A 15,291-nucleotide genomic window follows, 5' to 3' on the forward strand; every position below is an offset into this window, starting at 1 on the left:
GCTCCCGAGGTCGGCTTCCTCTCTATGGAGCACTTTGCACACAGGAGCTCATGCTCTTTGCAGCACCCCTGTGAGCTAGGTACTGCTGCTAGTCTCATTTTAAAGAAGAAACTGAGGCACAGCGAGACGGGTACCCTGGACAACGTTTACGGCGCCCTGCAGCAGAGGTGGCCCTTGCACCCGGGCCTGGCTTCGGGGCCTGTGCTCTGCCCCCCACCCACCCCACCGGGGCCCTGCTGTGCTTGTAGAACAGCCCCGACCCACCCCTCACGTGTGGCGTGTCCAGCGGGCCTGGGAGGGGCAGGAGGTCGAGCCATGACACGGGACGGCTCAGGGTGGGCAGCTGAGTCCAGGGGGAGACCTGGCTGTGGTGTGTGGGACCGCGCGGACCCTGGAGTATGCGTCATTGTGTCTGCTTGCAGATGGTTCAGCATCACCCTCTGATTCCCGCAGGGTCTGACGCCGCTGATGTACGCCTGCGCTGCCGGGGACGAAGCCATGGTCCAGATGCTGATTGACGCGGGAGCAAACTTGGACATCCAGGTGAGCAGGCCCTGGAGGGCCACCACGGCCCGGTGCCCGGCCCAGCGGGGAGCAGCCCCCGGTCTCCAGCAGCCGCGTGAGGACAGCAGTTTGGAGGAACGGGACTAGAGATGCCCGGAGATCGCAGTTAGCCAAGGGCGCCTTTCCCCACGTTGGGCTTTCCATCTGAGGCCGGGGAGCCGAGTGGAGAGAACAGGCACGGTTCTGTTACTGGCACAGCCTGGTCCCCTGCTGTCCCCAGAGCTGCCAGCAGCAGGTACTCAGGGCTCTGCGTCCCCCCGAGGCCTGGGGCACCCTTCCTGCCGTGTCTCTACCCGGGAAAGGAGCACTAACTGACCGCCCCTCTGACGTGTCTGCAGGTGCCCCCCACAATGTTACCAGCTGCACCCAGGGCACTTGAACAGGCTCCTGTCACCATCCCCGCAGGATGCCCCCCAGCCACAGGTGCCTGAGTAACCTACCCCCGAGGTCACCCACAAAACTGATCATTTGTGGCACTTTCCAGGTTCCAAGCAACTCTCCCAGGCACCCCTCCATCCACCCTGACAGCAGGCACTGGACGTCGCTGACGTTTGCTGTGCTGCATGGACACATCTCCGTGGTGCAGGTGAGTTTCCACCAGGTGTTCAGGGAGCCCTCGGCTCACCAGGTGGGCTGCGCCCCACACGTAGCCCCTGCCTGGCCGCGGGAGCAGCCGCCTGGAATCCGAGCGAGCGGAGGGCCTGCCTCAGGCCGCCTCACTTGGTCAGCAGAACGACACCCCCCCCCCCCCGCCCCGGTTTCCCTCGGGGAGAGCGCATTAGCGTAAGGATACAATGTGAGACGTCTTGGGGACGGTATGCCGGCATCTCTGTCCCTGTCGGGGAGTCTCACCGGATGCTGCAGGTGTGCTCCGTCTTCTCCCTGCAAATGTCTCTCCCACCCAGAGCTCTCTGCTTCCCCGTGAATGGTCCCGCGGAGCTGGTCCTGTGTCACAGCATCCTGGTCCTGGCCGTCCCCGGTAACAGGCTTAGACTTTCAATTTCCCAGTTCCCGAGAGAGGTCCTGGAGTGGCACAGCTCACCTGTCTGCCAGGCCGGGCCGTGTTGTGCCCGCATTGGCCCAGGTAGCTGTGGCTGGTGTGAGGCTGGGGTTCAGGCCTCGAAGTGGGGCACAGCAGCGTCCCTCCCCACCCTGCCACCGACTCCCAGACTCCTTTGCTCCTCGGCCACTGGGGTCAGCAGGGGGCTGCACGCGGCTTCCCGGGAGCCCATGTGTCACCCTTGCTGGCAGCTAGACGGCAGGTCCTCTGGGGTGGGGGTCGGTCCAGGCTGCCCGTGGCCGTCAGCACAGCCCTGGCCCGGGTGGTGACTCAGTAGATGGTCTGTGGCCGGCGGGCTGCCCCGCCTGCTCTCTGGGTAGTGCTGTTCCAGCCTCGCCCGGACTGGCCTGCAGAGCCGTGCCCTGGACCTGCCTGGACTGGTGCCCAGTTTCGCCCCACCGGGTGAGCCTCTGCCTGCCTCCCCACCTTGGCACACCGGCTCAGGCAGTGCCACAACTGGTTCTGGCTGCCGAGAGCCTACAGCCTGCAGCCGTTCCCCACTTCCCACACAGCGGGGCGCAGGCTCGGAGGGCAGCCCGGCCCCCTCAGCCCCAGTCTGCAGGTGCGGGGCCCACGGGGCCTCCCCTGGCCCGCCCAAGTGCGGGCTCTGGGATTGGTGTCCGGAAAGCCGGGAAGGATCCGTGCTCCCCTCCAGAGCAGCGGTCAGGGAAGGTGAGGCCCCGCCCAGTCACCTGTTGGGGCAGTGCAGACGCCACCCCGCCCAGGGCAGAGCCAGCCCGGCTCTGCGGGAACTGCGTGGTGGCCGCTAGCCACACGCCAGCGTGGAGAGAGGCGTCCTGGACGGCGACGGCTGGCCCCGGCCCTCAGCCTCCCAGCCTTGGGTAGCTTGCCGGACGCCTCCGGTGACACCCCTCGATGCCACCGGTCACTGAATCCCTGTGGTGGGTCGAGCGCCATTTCGTTTCATCCCCGGCAAGGCAGGCCTCCGGCCGTTTGTCAAATGGGGAAGGCTGAGGCCTGAGCTGAGGCTCACGCCCCGCCCCGGGTCCCTCACTGCTCGGTGGCCTCGCTGGCACTCCGCGCTCTCCGAGTCTGATGCCTGGGCCCTTCCCACTACCTCTGCTGCCTCCCGGAGCCCCGTTTCCCCTGGTAGATTGGGGGCAACGCTTTCTTGTCTTGTTTGCGTAACTCAAGTCACTGCAGTCAATTCATAGGAAAGTGTTTGAAAGAGAAAAACAGCTCAGAAGTCCCAGAGCAGAGGGGCTTGGTTCAGAGCCCCAAGAGTAGAGGCGAGGATCCTAGAAACTTGAAGCCCTGAGGGAACTTCAAGCTCCAGAGTTCTAGCTCCTCAGCTGCGCAGGGAGCTGGGTCTCGGTCACAGGCCAGGAGGGAACTAGGGGCCCCCTCCCAGAGCCCCCCCGCCACGCTGACGTGTCCTGCTCTGCGCCCTGCAGCTGCTGCTGGACGCCGGGGCCCACGTGGAGGGCTCAGCAGTGAGTGGCGGCGAGGACAGCTACACGGAGACCCCCCTGCAGCTGGCCTCTGCAGCTGGTAGGTGTACAGACAGCTGCCCTGCCCCGTCCAGTAGAGGCCCCCGCTGCCCCCCCCCCGCAGCCAGGCCGGACCCGCAGCTGGACTTGGGGCCATGTGCTCAGGTCCCCGAGGCGAGCCCAGAAACCCCTCTCTCCGAGCCCCTGGGGGCTCCCCTCGCCCCCTCATCAGTGTGCCTGTCGGGCTTGGCACCCCGGTAGCGGCCAGTAGAGGCGTGCGGTGATGTGGGCGGCAGTGGCATCCTCCGTCGGCCTTGTCTTCTAGGGAACTACGAGCTGGTCAGCTTGTTGCTGAGCCGCGGCGCTGACCCCCTACTCAGCATGCTCGAGGCCAATGGCATGGCCTCCTCCCTCCATGAGGACATGAACTGCTTCAGCCACTCGGCCGCCCACGGCCACAGGTACGATGCACCTGGGGTTCCTGCCCGTGTGAGGCGGGAGCATGAAACAGGCTTTCAGGAGTCTGACTCCCCTGTGGGGAGCAGAGGAGCTGGAGAGCTCTTTCCAGATGGGGGTTCTGCGTGGAGGCCACCCAGAAGGATGTGGGTCCTCAACCAGCAGAGGGGCCTCCGATGTTGGAGGCCCAGAGACACTGGGTGGCGGGGAGGCCTCCTGGCCGTTCCCAGCACACCTGGGACTGCAGCCCGGGCCCCCGATGCCCAGGGCAGGCCCCCCCACTCCCTGTAGACTCTACCCTGTGAGCGCAGGCCCCCCTGGGGCCACATGCCTTCCCTTGCCTGTGCTGGGTGGTCCTCCAGGGGCCCCGCAGGTGACGGCTCACCCGGGGGAGCCTCCTGGTGGCTACGCGGGGAATCCCATCTGCCCAGGAGCAGATGGTGGGCCTCGCTTTGTGGGGCCCAGGCCTGCCCAGGGCTGTGATGGGGGACGGGCAGCGGGCTGCGAGCAGAGCCCTCGGGGGGAGGGGGGCAGAATGAGACAGAGGAGGTTATTGGGCAGCCAGAAAAGGGGCCAGGGGGCAGGGCGGGCGGGACAACTGTTCCCTATTGTCCAGCACCGTTCTCAGACCCAGCACGTGCCCGGCCGTGAGGCCCTCCCTCGGTGGCTCTGCTCCCCACCTCCTGCCCACGCTGGCCCTGCTTGGCCACCTGTCCCCCCGCCCCCAGTACCGTACTGCGCGGCCTTGCCGCTGGGCCCCCTCCCCCACGCAGCCAGCACCCCATCCTGCCCCCACCGCAGCCTCTTCACCTGTGCAGCGACGCTCTGTCCACGCACGTGCTTCCCATTCTGTCTCTGGACCACGGGACCTGGGGACCAGGAGTGGGGCGGCTCACCTCACATCCCAGGGCCCGGCAGAGCAGGTGCTCTGGGGAGCTCATGGGGAGCAGGGCGATGGCGGGCTGCCCCTGGGGGTCTCGAGGAGTCTCTGCAGGCGCAACTTTACCTCCACCACGGACTGGGGAGCAGGCTGGGTGGGGCTGGGGGGGGAGGCTCAGCCCCGGGTGACCTGTGGACCTGCCCACGCACAGCCACCTCAGGCCCCAGGTGTGACGGAATGAGCTGGGGTTTGCCCGGCACCACCTGGAGCAGGATGCATTCGCCTGCCGTGAATGGCGGTGTCCGCGGCCTGTCACAGGGTCAAAATGAACCTGGACTTCAGTTTGTTCTTGGTCAGGCCAAGAACAGGAGTATGAGCGCGTCCCGGGTTTCAGACCCTTCCCGCAGTACAGCTGGCTGCCACCTCGGGGACTGCCGTGTGTCAGGCTCTGCACCTGATGTGTCACATTGGCCTCACGTTAATGCTGGGAGACAGTGATGCGGACACCCCGCTTGCGGATGACAGGGCAGTCCAGGCACAGAGAGGCAGAGCAACCCGTCTGAGGCCACACAGCCAGGATGGCAGGGCCTGCTTGGCCCCAGAGCCCATGACTTAGTCGTACTGGGATGGTGGCAGGGGGTGGGGTGACCCTTGGTGCCTTGTACCCTCCCCTGCCTCACTAAGGTGGCTGCAGATGGAGGCTGCTGAGAGCGCCGGCCCTGCCTGCCTGGGAGGGGAAGCCTGCGTCCCTTGTGTCCACGGGTGCCACGCAGCAGCCCATCTAGGCCACGGGGTTCTGGAGGGCTCCTCAGACGGGCAGCGTCATGGTGAGGACCTCTGCCCCACCCTCCATCGTGCCTTGGCCTGCAGGAATGTCCTGAGGAAGCTCCTGACACAACCCCAGCAGGCCAAGGCAGACGTGCTGTCCCTGGAAGAGATCCTGGCCGAGGGCGTAGAGGAGAGTGACACGTCCAGCCAGGGCAGCGGCAGCGACGGGCCTGTGCGGCTGAGCCGGACCCGCACGAAGGCCCTGCAGGAGGCCATGTACTACAGCGCCGAGCACGGCTACGTGGACATCACCATGGAGCTGAGGGCGCTGGGTGAGTCCCCGCGGGCGTGCGCACATGCACATGCACACACGCACTCTGCTGCTCTTTAGCAGACTGGAGGGGGCGGGGCCTACACCGCCGGGGCGGACAGGCTGGGGCAGCTGGGCACAGGGCAGGCCATGCCCCGAGCCTTGGACAGTCCCTGACGGGGCTGCGTCTGCAGGACATCACTCTGGCCCTTCATCCTCCGCGGTCGGCACGCCACGGCCCCTCACAGCTGGGCTGTGCGGCCCCTGGCGCATGTGCGGCACCGAGCCAACATTGCTGGCCAACTAGCCGTTCTGTCCCTTGGCCAAAGTCTTCTGCCCCTTGTGCCTACAAGTCTGTGGGGCTCCTTCCTCACGGGAGGCCACTCACGGAGGCCTGGGTGGGGTCCCGGCCGCTCCACGTACACTGGTGCTGATGATCCTCTAGGAACGTGAGGTCCCACAAGGCCCGTGGGCGCTCCATGAACACGCGTGCGCAGCGGCGGCGGGGCTACTGCCACAGGGGCCAGGGGAGGCCACGCCGCCCACCAGGCTCAGGGCTCCTCACTGCCCAACGGGCAGCTCGCTCCCATCCAGTCAGTAAACCGAGGATGCTAATGGCACCCATGTCATTGTGTCCCTGGGGAACGCCACAGTGAGGCTGGGGGGTAAGAAGCTTCTCTCTAATTACCAGGAAAATTACTAGTTTTTGCCATGACCTCCACAAAGTAGTTTTAAGTTATTTTATGGCCTCGCTGACACACTCCAGGGAGCTGGCACACAGTAATGATACGCCACTGGGTGCCCATGACCTGCGTGCTGGCGAAGCGCTTGGAGGGAGGTCGGGCGGCCTCTAGACGGGCGTGCGCCTGGCTGTCCTGCGTGTTCTCTAGGCGTCTGAGCGCAGCTGCCAGCCCTCATAATCAGCAGGTCTTCCCACGAGGGAGTTCCAGGGCCCCACAAACAGTGGGGCTGGGGTGGCCCCGGGCCACAGCCAGAACTCGGCCTTACCTGATGGGCCCCTGAAGTCCCTCTGACCTCCCGGCAGAGCCTGCCAGGTCATGGGGGGGGGACGGAGGGGGGGAGACACCCCCGCCCTGCAGATACCGGGGGCCCGCCGACTCGCGGTCTCGGTGGTGTGGACCAGGGGTCTGCACGGGGCCGGTGGAGCTGAGGTGCCCCCCCCCCCCCCGGCCCCAGGTGTCCCCTGGAAGCTGCACGTGTGGATCGAGTCTCTGAGGACCTCCTTCTCCCAGTCGCGGTACTCGGTGGTGCAGAGCCTCCTGCGGGACTTCGGCTCCATCAAGGAGGAGGAATACAATGAGGAGCTGGTGACCGAGGGCCTACAGCTCATGTTCGACATCCTCAAGAGCAGCAAAGTGAGTGACGCCGGGCCTCCTGCCGCAAGCGCCGAGCCCCAGGGCGCGTGCAGACCCTCCCGCCCCGCACAGGGCCCGGGATTTGCGGGGCAGGAGGCGGTGATGGGACCAGGCGGGCTCACGGCCGTGTCTGCCCCCTGCAGAACGACGCCGTCACCCAGCAGCTGGCCGCCATCTTCACGCACTGCTACGGCAGCAGCCCGGTCCCCAGCATCCCGGAGATCCGGAAGACGCTGCCCGCCAGGCTCGGTGAGGCCTGCCCGCCCCCGCCCTCTCCGCTCTGCTCCCAGCCCGCCGAGGCCCCTGCCTGTCTCCGTTCTAACCCCGTCATGCCCCCTGACCTCTCGGGATGCTTACGCAGCCCCCGGGGGGCCCTCGGTCATGTCCCGTCTCTCCCTTTGGGCACAGATCCTCACTTTCTGAACAACAAGGAGATGTCCGATGTGACCTTCCTGGTGGAAGGAAAGCTGTTTTATGCACACAAAGTCCTACTGGTGACGGCTTCCAACAGGTAGGCCGCCCCCAGGAACGAGCCCCGGCCCGGATGGTGGGGCGGCTTCATCTCGACGCCGGGCGACGGTGTTCAGGAGAGGAGCCTCTGCGCCACGGGCCCGGCTCATGTGTTCCCCCCACGGGCGGAGGGCAGGTGCACAGAGGGACAGTAGGAGGGCGACCCAGAGGAGCTCGGAGGCCGTGTTCTTCCCGGCCGAGCTACTGGTTCCAGTTATTAGAAACCATTCTGGAATGAAGAGTCACTTTTCTGGCCAACGGTGTCACAGTCACTCGCGGGGGGCCGTGGGGACAGATCAGGGCCCGGCCCAGCTGTCAGCCCGGATGATGTAAGCTGCCATTTGCTGAGAATTATTTTGGGAGCACTGCAGTAATTTTAAAAATGCGCCGTCTCCCGGTGACCGGTCAGGTGATGGATGGCGCCATTGCTGCCCGGTGATGAAGGGAAAGTCGTGCTCAAGACCCGCCTTGTTTCACGCCCTTTGCTCTAGGTTCAAGACGCTAATGACCAATAAATCAGAGCAAGACGGCAATGGCAGCAAAACCATTGAGATCAGCGACATGAAGTACCACATTTTTCAGGTGTGTGGGCCTCCGGGGAGTGGGGGGCTCCCCCAGGACCCCGGCTTTGTGCACCTGGGCTGCGAGGCAGCTGGGAGTTGGCCGTGATCTTGCATTCCGTCCCCTCTGCCTCCTGCATTTGCCGAATCAGTGATCAGGTTGGAGCATCCAGGTCTTTCTCAGGCCAAGGTGGTGTTTCTGGGACGGGCTTGTAGTTCAGAGCCTCTCGTGAGTCCTGAGCTCTGACTAGACAAGGGGCCTAGGCAGATGGACGGACAGACATGTAAAGCCCGGCTCACGCCACCCGCGCGTGTATGCACCCTCGTTCCTCGGGGTGGGCTCCCCGCAGCGCAGACCAGACCCCTGGCCTCCCGCAGCGAGCCCCCAGGTGGGTGGCGTGCTCGCACTCAGGAGCATGGTGTGGGCCGCACCACTCCTCCAAAGCGGGGACCCCAGCCAGGCAGGCCAGTCGAGCCTGGTCGGCTTGTGGAAGACCAAGGTCAAGTCTTCCGGAGATCAGCGGCTGCGTGACGGGAAGCGCATAGGCTGGCCACCAGCCATGCCAGAGCATCTGCAGGGAGGGGACTGGCTGGGAGCTCCTTCCTGGGAAGCGGTGACTAGGAGTCGCCAGCCTGTGCGTTGGGCCCAGGTCTGCAGGGAGGACCCCCAGGGGCTGGGACTGAGGCCGGGGGCAGCTGGGACGCGGGTCCATGGCCTGGCCCTGCACAGGACAGTTTTGTGGCCTGGCGGGACAGACCCGCCTCACAGAAACACAGGAGCCCCCGTCTAAAATGGCCTAGTTCCCCACCCAAGCTGTCTTCACCCACTGATTTGTCATTTCGTCATCTCTGGACACTGGGGACATCAGTAAAGGGGCCCCACAGGAAATTGGATCTAACCCAAAGCCATGGTGTCTGTCGGCCTGGGGCAGCCAGCGGGAGCTCCGGGCAGGGCACGCTGCGCCCAAAACCCCAGCAGCAGGGACCACGGCATGTTTAAGAAATGCCTTCTGGTCTAGTCGGGTCACTGCTTCAGGAGAAGCCTTCGGACGAAGGGTTTGACCTTTAACTTACAGCAGCAGCTCGCAGAAAGGTCATCACCACTCACCCTTAGGCGCTTCATCCGTGTTCGTCACACAGCACAGTCCTGGGAGGGGCAGGGGTCGCTGTCCCTCGTGGGGGATGAGGAATCCGGGGCACAGAGAAGTTGAGTAACTTGCTGAAGGTCACACAGCTGGGAAATGATGGAGCCAGGACTTAAAGCTAGGCTGTGTGGAATGGTCAAGTTCGCACTGACAAAAGCTCATGGGGAGGGTGAGGAAGGGCCCACAGGGGCCATAGCTGCAGCCGGGAGCCAGGCAGGAGGTTGAGAAATCCTGCTGTGGGGACGGTGAGCAGGCGGGATGGAGGGATGTGTGAGGGGAGAGTGGACAGCACCCAGGGACTGACGCGGCGGGGGGGGGGGGGGGGGGGCGGCCCAGGGCCTGGCACGGGCAGCGGAGTCGAGGTATCTCTGTTTCCCTCTTTTCTATCCCTTGATCCGAACCCACTGGGAAGGGGGCAGCTCTAGAAACTTGTTTGGCTTAGGGGCCCAACGTCCAGTGAGTTGGCACAGGAGGTGGGGTCACGATCAGGCCCAGGAGGGCAGTGCAGGAACGGCAGTGCGAGGGCCCGCGTGGGAACCTGGGTGGCCACCACCACAGAGCCGCCCAGCAGCTGCACCTGCTCACGGGGTGGGGGTGGGGGTACCTGCACCTGAGCGCCTCTCAGCGCCGTTGGGAGGGTCAGCGGGGACTTCAGGTCTGACATCCACGGCACCCATGGGCCATCATGGGAGAGCGCCATTTCCGGGGGGGACCTCGACGTTGACTCTGCTCCCCGGGCTCCTCGGAGGGGTAGGCCTGAAGCCGTCGATCCCAGGCCGGAGCTTCCTCACAAAGACTGAAGGTTTCAGAGCAGCCCCTGAGTATCTCCCTGGGTTCACAGCACCGGGTGGGAGACAGACAAACAGACAGATGCAGAGGGAGGGCAGGCAGCAGGTCATTGTATTTGTTTTCTAGAGGAGGAAACAGGCCCAAGGAGATCGGAGCTGTGCCATCCGAGAGAACGCAAGCCACATACGGAATTTAACATTTCATAGCGGCCACGTAAAAAAAAAAAAGGAGATGGCTGAAGTTAATTCTAATGATACGTTACTTAGTTCTTTTTAGTCCAAATATTCCATGTAGTCAATATAAAAATTAATGAGCTAGTTTACTTTCTACTTTCATGCTAAGCTTTTGAAACCCGGTGCTCATCGTCACGGCACATCTCCATTCCGATCAGTCCTTATTTCAAATGTTTAAGAGCTACGCGTGGCCGGTGGTCGTCGCATTAGCCAGGTCTAGACGCTGCCAGGGTCACTGCCAACAGAACCCCGGCCTTTGGGGACCAGCCTGCCGGTCTCAGCAGCCTCTGACCCCAGGCCTGTCTGTGCGGTGTCCGTGGCCTTCCTGCGTTCGGGTTCCAGGCCGTAGTCCATGCAGGAGCGAGCCGCGCTGCCCCTCCGCAGCCCTTCCTCCCCGGGCCTCTCCCAGAGCCGCCTTCCAGAGCTGCGGGCGGCCTGCCAGGGGGGCACTGAGCTCCCCTGCCTGCCAGCTGCCCAGCCCCCTCAGGAACATTCCCAGGGAGCCCTTCTGGTCTGATCTCCACGGCCTGATATGCATTCAGGTGATCTCGGGGGGACCCACAGGCCACAGCCGGCTGCACTGTGTCAAACCCACCCCCACCCCGGGTCCCCTGTTGCTGAGGGGCTGCCCCTGAGGCCATCCTGTAGCAGCCGCCCCGACCCGCTCAGCTCCCAGCCCCGGGCTGGCCTGTGGGGCTGTCCTGAACGGCCATCCCGTGCCCAGCGAAGGGACAGTAGAACCCAGGCCTGGGGCTGCAGAGGGCCAGCGGGAGCCCCGCCTCTCGGGGGAGGGACAGATGTCTCGGACACTGACCATGAACCCGGACAGACTGGCCAGGCCGGCTCCCCACGCCCATCTCTGGAGGGGGGGCTCCTTTCCCTAGACCCCGTGGTGCCGCCTCCAGCCTGGGGGGCCTGCTCCTAACAGAGCCCCACTGTGCCGGCTGGACCGTGTTTACTTACACACTTGCCAGCTCCTCGCTGGGGCTCTTTGCTGAGCCAACCAGCGCCAGGCATTTTTCTTTTTCCAGCGGGGAACCTCCCGGACTCCAGCGTGACGGCAGAGCTTGTGACTTAGACCTCAGCACGGCTCCTCACTTGCCCTCCTGGGCCGCCTCATGTGCTGTCCCGGGCCTCTGCTCCCAGAAGCCCCAGGCGGGTCTGGCCAGGCGGTGGGGTGGCCTCTGGAGCGCCTGTCATCCCCGGGAACGAGTCCAGGGGGAGACGGGGTCTGGCTCTCGCCTCACACTGGAGGCTCAGCACAGACGGGAGGGGTGGAAGCAGCCCCCCCCCCCCCAGGCCCTTAACTAGATTAGGTAAGAGACACATGCAGTGTGCTGCCTGGGGGGGTCTGGTGTGGGAACCAGGGGACCCGAGTGACCTGCCCCCAGGCCTCAGTTTCCCTCAGTGCCTTCCCTTCTGGGCGCACGGGGCTATCCTGAGGATCCAAGTGAAGCCGCCCTGGGGAAGGAAACTTGTCCTACGGGCTGGGATCCGGAGGGAGACTCTCCGGGGGCTGACTGCTAGAGGTGCTGCACAGTTGCCTCCGGAGCGCCCACACACGGGCGGAGAGCGTGGCTGTCTGCTGGAGCCCCGTGAGGATGCGGGCGCGGGAGTCCGCTCATTCACACGGGCCTCCTCCTGCCGCAGATGATGATGCAGTACCTGTACTATGGAGGGACGGAAGCCATGGACATCCCAGCCGCCGACGTCCTGGAGGTGAGGGCCAGAGCCCGTGCGCCCCGTCCCCAGCTGCTGGCTCTCAGCGCCATGCTCCGGGACGTGGCATTTGGAGAGCCAAGGAGGGGGGCGGCCTCTTCCGGGACCTCCTGGGTCCCTGCTGGCCCTTCGTCTTCTGTGATAGGAAGGGCCTCTCAGAGAGGCCAGGCCGGGGACCTGTGTGCCCACCTGCGTCCTGGGCGGGGGCGGGGGTGGGGTGAGGAGGAAGGGCTCTCCAGTGGGGTCACAGGCCCCGGAGGCTCAAAGGCCGCCCAGCCCCTCACGCACCTCCTCACCACGTAGAGAACGGGCCCCCTGCCGGTCAGGTGCCCGTTGAAGGTCCAGGAGACCACAGCCCGCAGTTGAAGGCCCTCTGAGGTCAGGAGTCCCATCCAGTGTCGCCACCGTCCCCTGCCTTCCAAGGCGTCCCGGGAAGTACCTAGGTGGCCCAGAACAGAAGGCAGTCGTCACACTTGACCTGCTGAGGTGGGCAGGGCCCGCTGCACCGGGCAGCTTCGTTCCCCGAGGCCTGGCTGCCCCCACCACGGCCATGTTTGCCCCACCAGCTGCTGTCGGCTGCCAGCCTGTTCCAGCTGGACGCCCTGCAGAGGCACTGCGAGATCCTGTGCTCCCAGACCCTCAGCGTGGAGAGCGCCGTGAGCACGTACAAGTATGCCAAGGTGAGCCCACGCTGGTGGGCCGCAGCAGATCGGATCCGGCCACACTCAGGCGGGGGGCCTGGGCCGAAGGGCGGAGCTGCTCCAGGGGGATGGTCCCCCGGATGGTCCCCCACCCCAGCCTGCCCTCCCCGGGCTTCCCCCTCGGCAAACAGCGCGGCCCTCGGCTCAGGTGCTCACTCAGAACTTAGGAACCGTGTTCCCACCTGCCCCAGCGGCAGTTGGCTCTGCCCACGTCCCCTGTGCCCACCCTGCCGCCACCCCTCACCTCGCTGACCGAGGCGCCGGCCTCCCCTCCTTGGCTCCCGCCCTGGGTGGGTTCCAGGCTCTTTGAAGAGTGTCAAGGCCACGGCCTCCTGCACCTGCAGCCTCCCTCCCAGAGGCTTCCTCTGCTTCGGGCTGACCATCCCCCCACCCCCACCCCCGAGGGCCCCTGGGGCCCCTCCCACGTCGCGACAGCCATCCCCTCCCTCCAGGAAAGCACCTTCCTGAGCTCCTCACAGCCCTCCTCCCGGCACACGCAGGCACACGCCGCTGGCTGCTCTCCCCTTAGTGGTTCTCTGGCTTCTGGTCTCCCCCAAAGTAGAATTTGCGCTGTAGGAGTGCGTGACGGGGACCAGCCCCCCCCCCCCCCCCGGGGGTGCCTGCCCTTCCGTTAGGGCAGCGGTGGGGGGGAGGCAGTGAAGGTGGACGGAGCAGGGAAGGTGATGTTCCTGGTGAACCGTCCTCCCGTCTGGGGGAATCGAGATGGGGGGGGGGGGGCCACGATGAGGCTGCAGTGCTCTCACCCACCCCTGGCCCCCGCAGATCCACAACGCCCCCGAACTGGCCCTGTTCTGTGAAGGCTTCTTCCTCAAGCACATGAAGGCGCTGCTGGAGCAGGACTCCTTCCGGCAGCTCATCTACAGCCGCAACAGCAAGGTGCAGGGCCTAGACCCACTGCAGGACCTGCAGAGCACCCTGGCCGAGCGTGTGCACTCCGTCTACATCACGTCCCGGGTCTGAGGGGGCACACGGCAGCCCGGCATGCCCAGCCCCCTCTGGGCCGCAGGGGTGAAAGGCTGGGAGCATCTGATAAGTCCATAGCCCGGGCCCCGCGGATGGGTCGGGGGCCCCCGGGGTGGGTGGGGGCCCTGGCTGTAGGCCTCCCTGGAGCCAGGCTCCTGGGACTCCGTTGCCCTCTCTGATGTCTGTCCTTGGGCAGGTAGATGGGCTCTGAGCCCTCCCATCACCGGGCAGCCCCACCTTCAACCCCTCTGCCCCCAGAGCTCTTTACTTCACTAGTGATCAGCAGACAAGGCCAAAGGGTGGCCCTTCCCCCACTCCCGCCCCCCATAGTTTGCACCTTGAGGGCCACTGTGTACTCACCCTCGTGTGCCACTTCTCCCCCTGGACGTCTACGGCTGATCCTGATGCACCCCTGCTTGAAATAGCTTCTGACCATGCCTTCCAGGCTCTGGCCACCCCCAATCCCCAGGCCTCCCTAAGCTCAGGCTGTCCCAGCTGGGCCCTGGGGGTACGGGCGACCTGATGAATGTAGGGAACCGACACGCTGGACCCCGGGCCACTTCTTGCAGAAGCTGGTATTGTTCCCTCAAGGTCCTGCCAGAAAGGTTGCCTGGATCCCTGAACTTCCTCAAGGCTGTGCCTTCCCACGTGTGAAGTGAGCCTCCAGGGGGCCTGAAGATCCCACCCAGAGGGTCATGGAGGGCCCTATTTCCTTTGGCGTCCAGGCACCAGAGCCCCTCCTCGGGGGACCCACGCACCCGCTCCATTAGTGCGAGAAGGCAGGTCCCCAGCCGATGCCCTCGGACTTCCAGGCTAAGCCCGGGAGGGCTTGGGGGCGCACAGGGTACGGTGGGCGAGTCTGATGGCCTCAGCTTTAGTTGCTGCTGCTTTTGGGGCCCATTCTGAAACCCCAAGCCTAGAGCTAGGCTGCCTCTGTGGGCTCAGGAAGCAGCGCCATCGGTGTGCCCCTGGCTGGGTCCCTCAAGGGAAAGTCCTTTCCCTTGGACTAGAGAGGGGGGCACCCCTCATTGGGACTGCAGGTCGTGGGGGCATAAAGGAGGGCGGTGGGAGAAAAGGACCTGCTGTGGCCGTTCTCCTGCTGCCGCAGGCCTGCTGCTGGCTCTGGGCTTGCCAAGGTGGAGACGCAGCGTCAGGCGGGCCGCTTGTCGTATTTATGGACCAGACACTGGGGGAGCAGCGCAGCTTGCTCTGGGCGTAGCTCTCCGGGCCGTCTGGCTGCACCTTAGAAACTATTTATTCCCCAAGAGTCCTGCGCCCGTCAGGAGGTGTCACTTTGGTTACTTTGAAAAGCCCCCGGGGCTTGCAACCTTGGAAAATATTTTTGAGACTAGCTGCTTGAGGTGGATGTACAAAGGATAGGCGGTATTTTATTGCTGTAATATTGTACAATACTGTAACTATACGTTGTCACTTACTGTAAATGTACCATGGTTTTATTAACAATAAACACTTGTTAACAGCGACCTTGGCCTGTCACTCCTGCCCGAGGCTGCTCGGAGCTAATTCCGGGCTCCTCGGGCTCCGGCCTCAGGCTGGGGGGCTGGGGGGGTGGCTTCCCGCCCCCTCACCTCACCTGCCCCTGAGCCTGGAGCCGCCCCTCGCTGGGCCCTGGTTTTCTCTTCTGCCAAACAAGGTGGCAGATGACAAAACCCTCTGTGGTGAGCGCTTACGGTGCCGTCATGAGGACGGAGGGGGTTGTGGGGACAGAGGCCCCTGCCAGGCCTAAGGATGCCGTCACGGGCGTTTCCCATCCTCCCTGAGCCC

General features: G+C 64.8%; 1 protein-coding gene and 1 long non-coding RNA gene across 2 annotated transcripts in view; one reads left to right on the forward strand and one right to left on the reverse strand.

Moving 5' to 3' along the window:
- ABTB2 (ankyrin repeat and BTB domain containing 2) overlaps nucleotides 1-14,990 on the forward strand; it is a 166,552-nt gene extending 151,562 nt beyond the window's left edge. Inside the window, 12 exon segments of the mRNA XM_041773569.1 lie at nucleotides 454-543; nucleotides 1,049-1,150; nucleotides 3,040-3,136; nucleotides 3,401-3,536; nucleotides 5,282-5,511; nucleotides 6,687-6,865; nucleotides 7,009-7,114; nucleotides 7,274-7,376; nucleotides 7,867-7,957; nucleotides 11,753-11,821; nucleotides 12,388-12,501; nucleotides 13,306-14,990. Coding sequence (XP_041629503.1) covers nucleotides 454-543; nucleotides 1,049-1,150; nucleotides 3,040-3,136; nucleotides 3,401-3,536; nucleotides 5,282-5,511; nucleotides 6,687-6,865; nucleotides 7,009-7,114; nucleotides 7,274-7,376; nucleotides 7,867-7,957; nucleotides 11,753-11,821; nucleotides 12,388-12,501; nucleotides 13,306-13,503 — 1,515 coding nt within the window. The 3' untranslated portion in view covers nucleotides 13,504-14,990.
- LOC121501506 lies at nucleotides 7,965-11,216 on the reverse strand. Its single transcript, XR_005990620.1, has 3 exons — nucleotides 11,066-11,216; nucleotides 9,044-9,909; nucleotides 7,965-8,195 (listed from the first exon to the last, which is right to left on the reverse strand). It is a non-coding gene; the product is annotated as an uncharacterized LOC121501506 (long non-coding RNA).
- Nucleotides 14,991-15,291: the final 301 nt, after the last annotated feature.

This window comes from Vulpes lagopus, chromosome 11 (genome assembly GCF_018345385.1).
Source record: "Vulpes lagopus strain Blue_001 chromosome 11, ASM1834538v1, whole genome shotgun sequence".
Lineage (NCBI taxonomy): Eukaryota > Metazoa > Chordata > Mammalia > Carnivora > Canidae > Vulpes > Vulpes lagopus.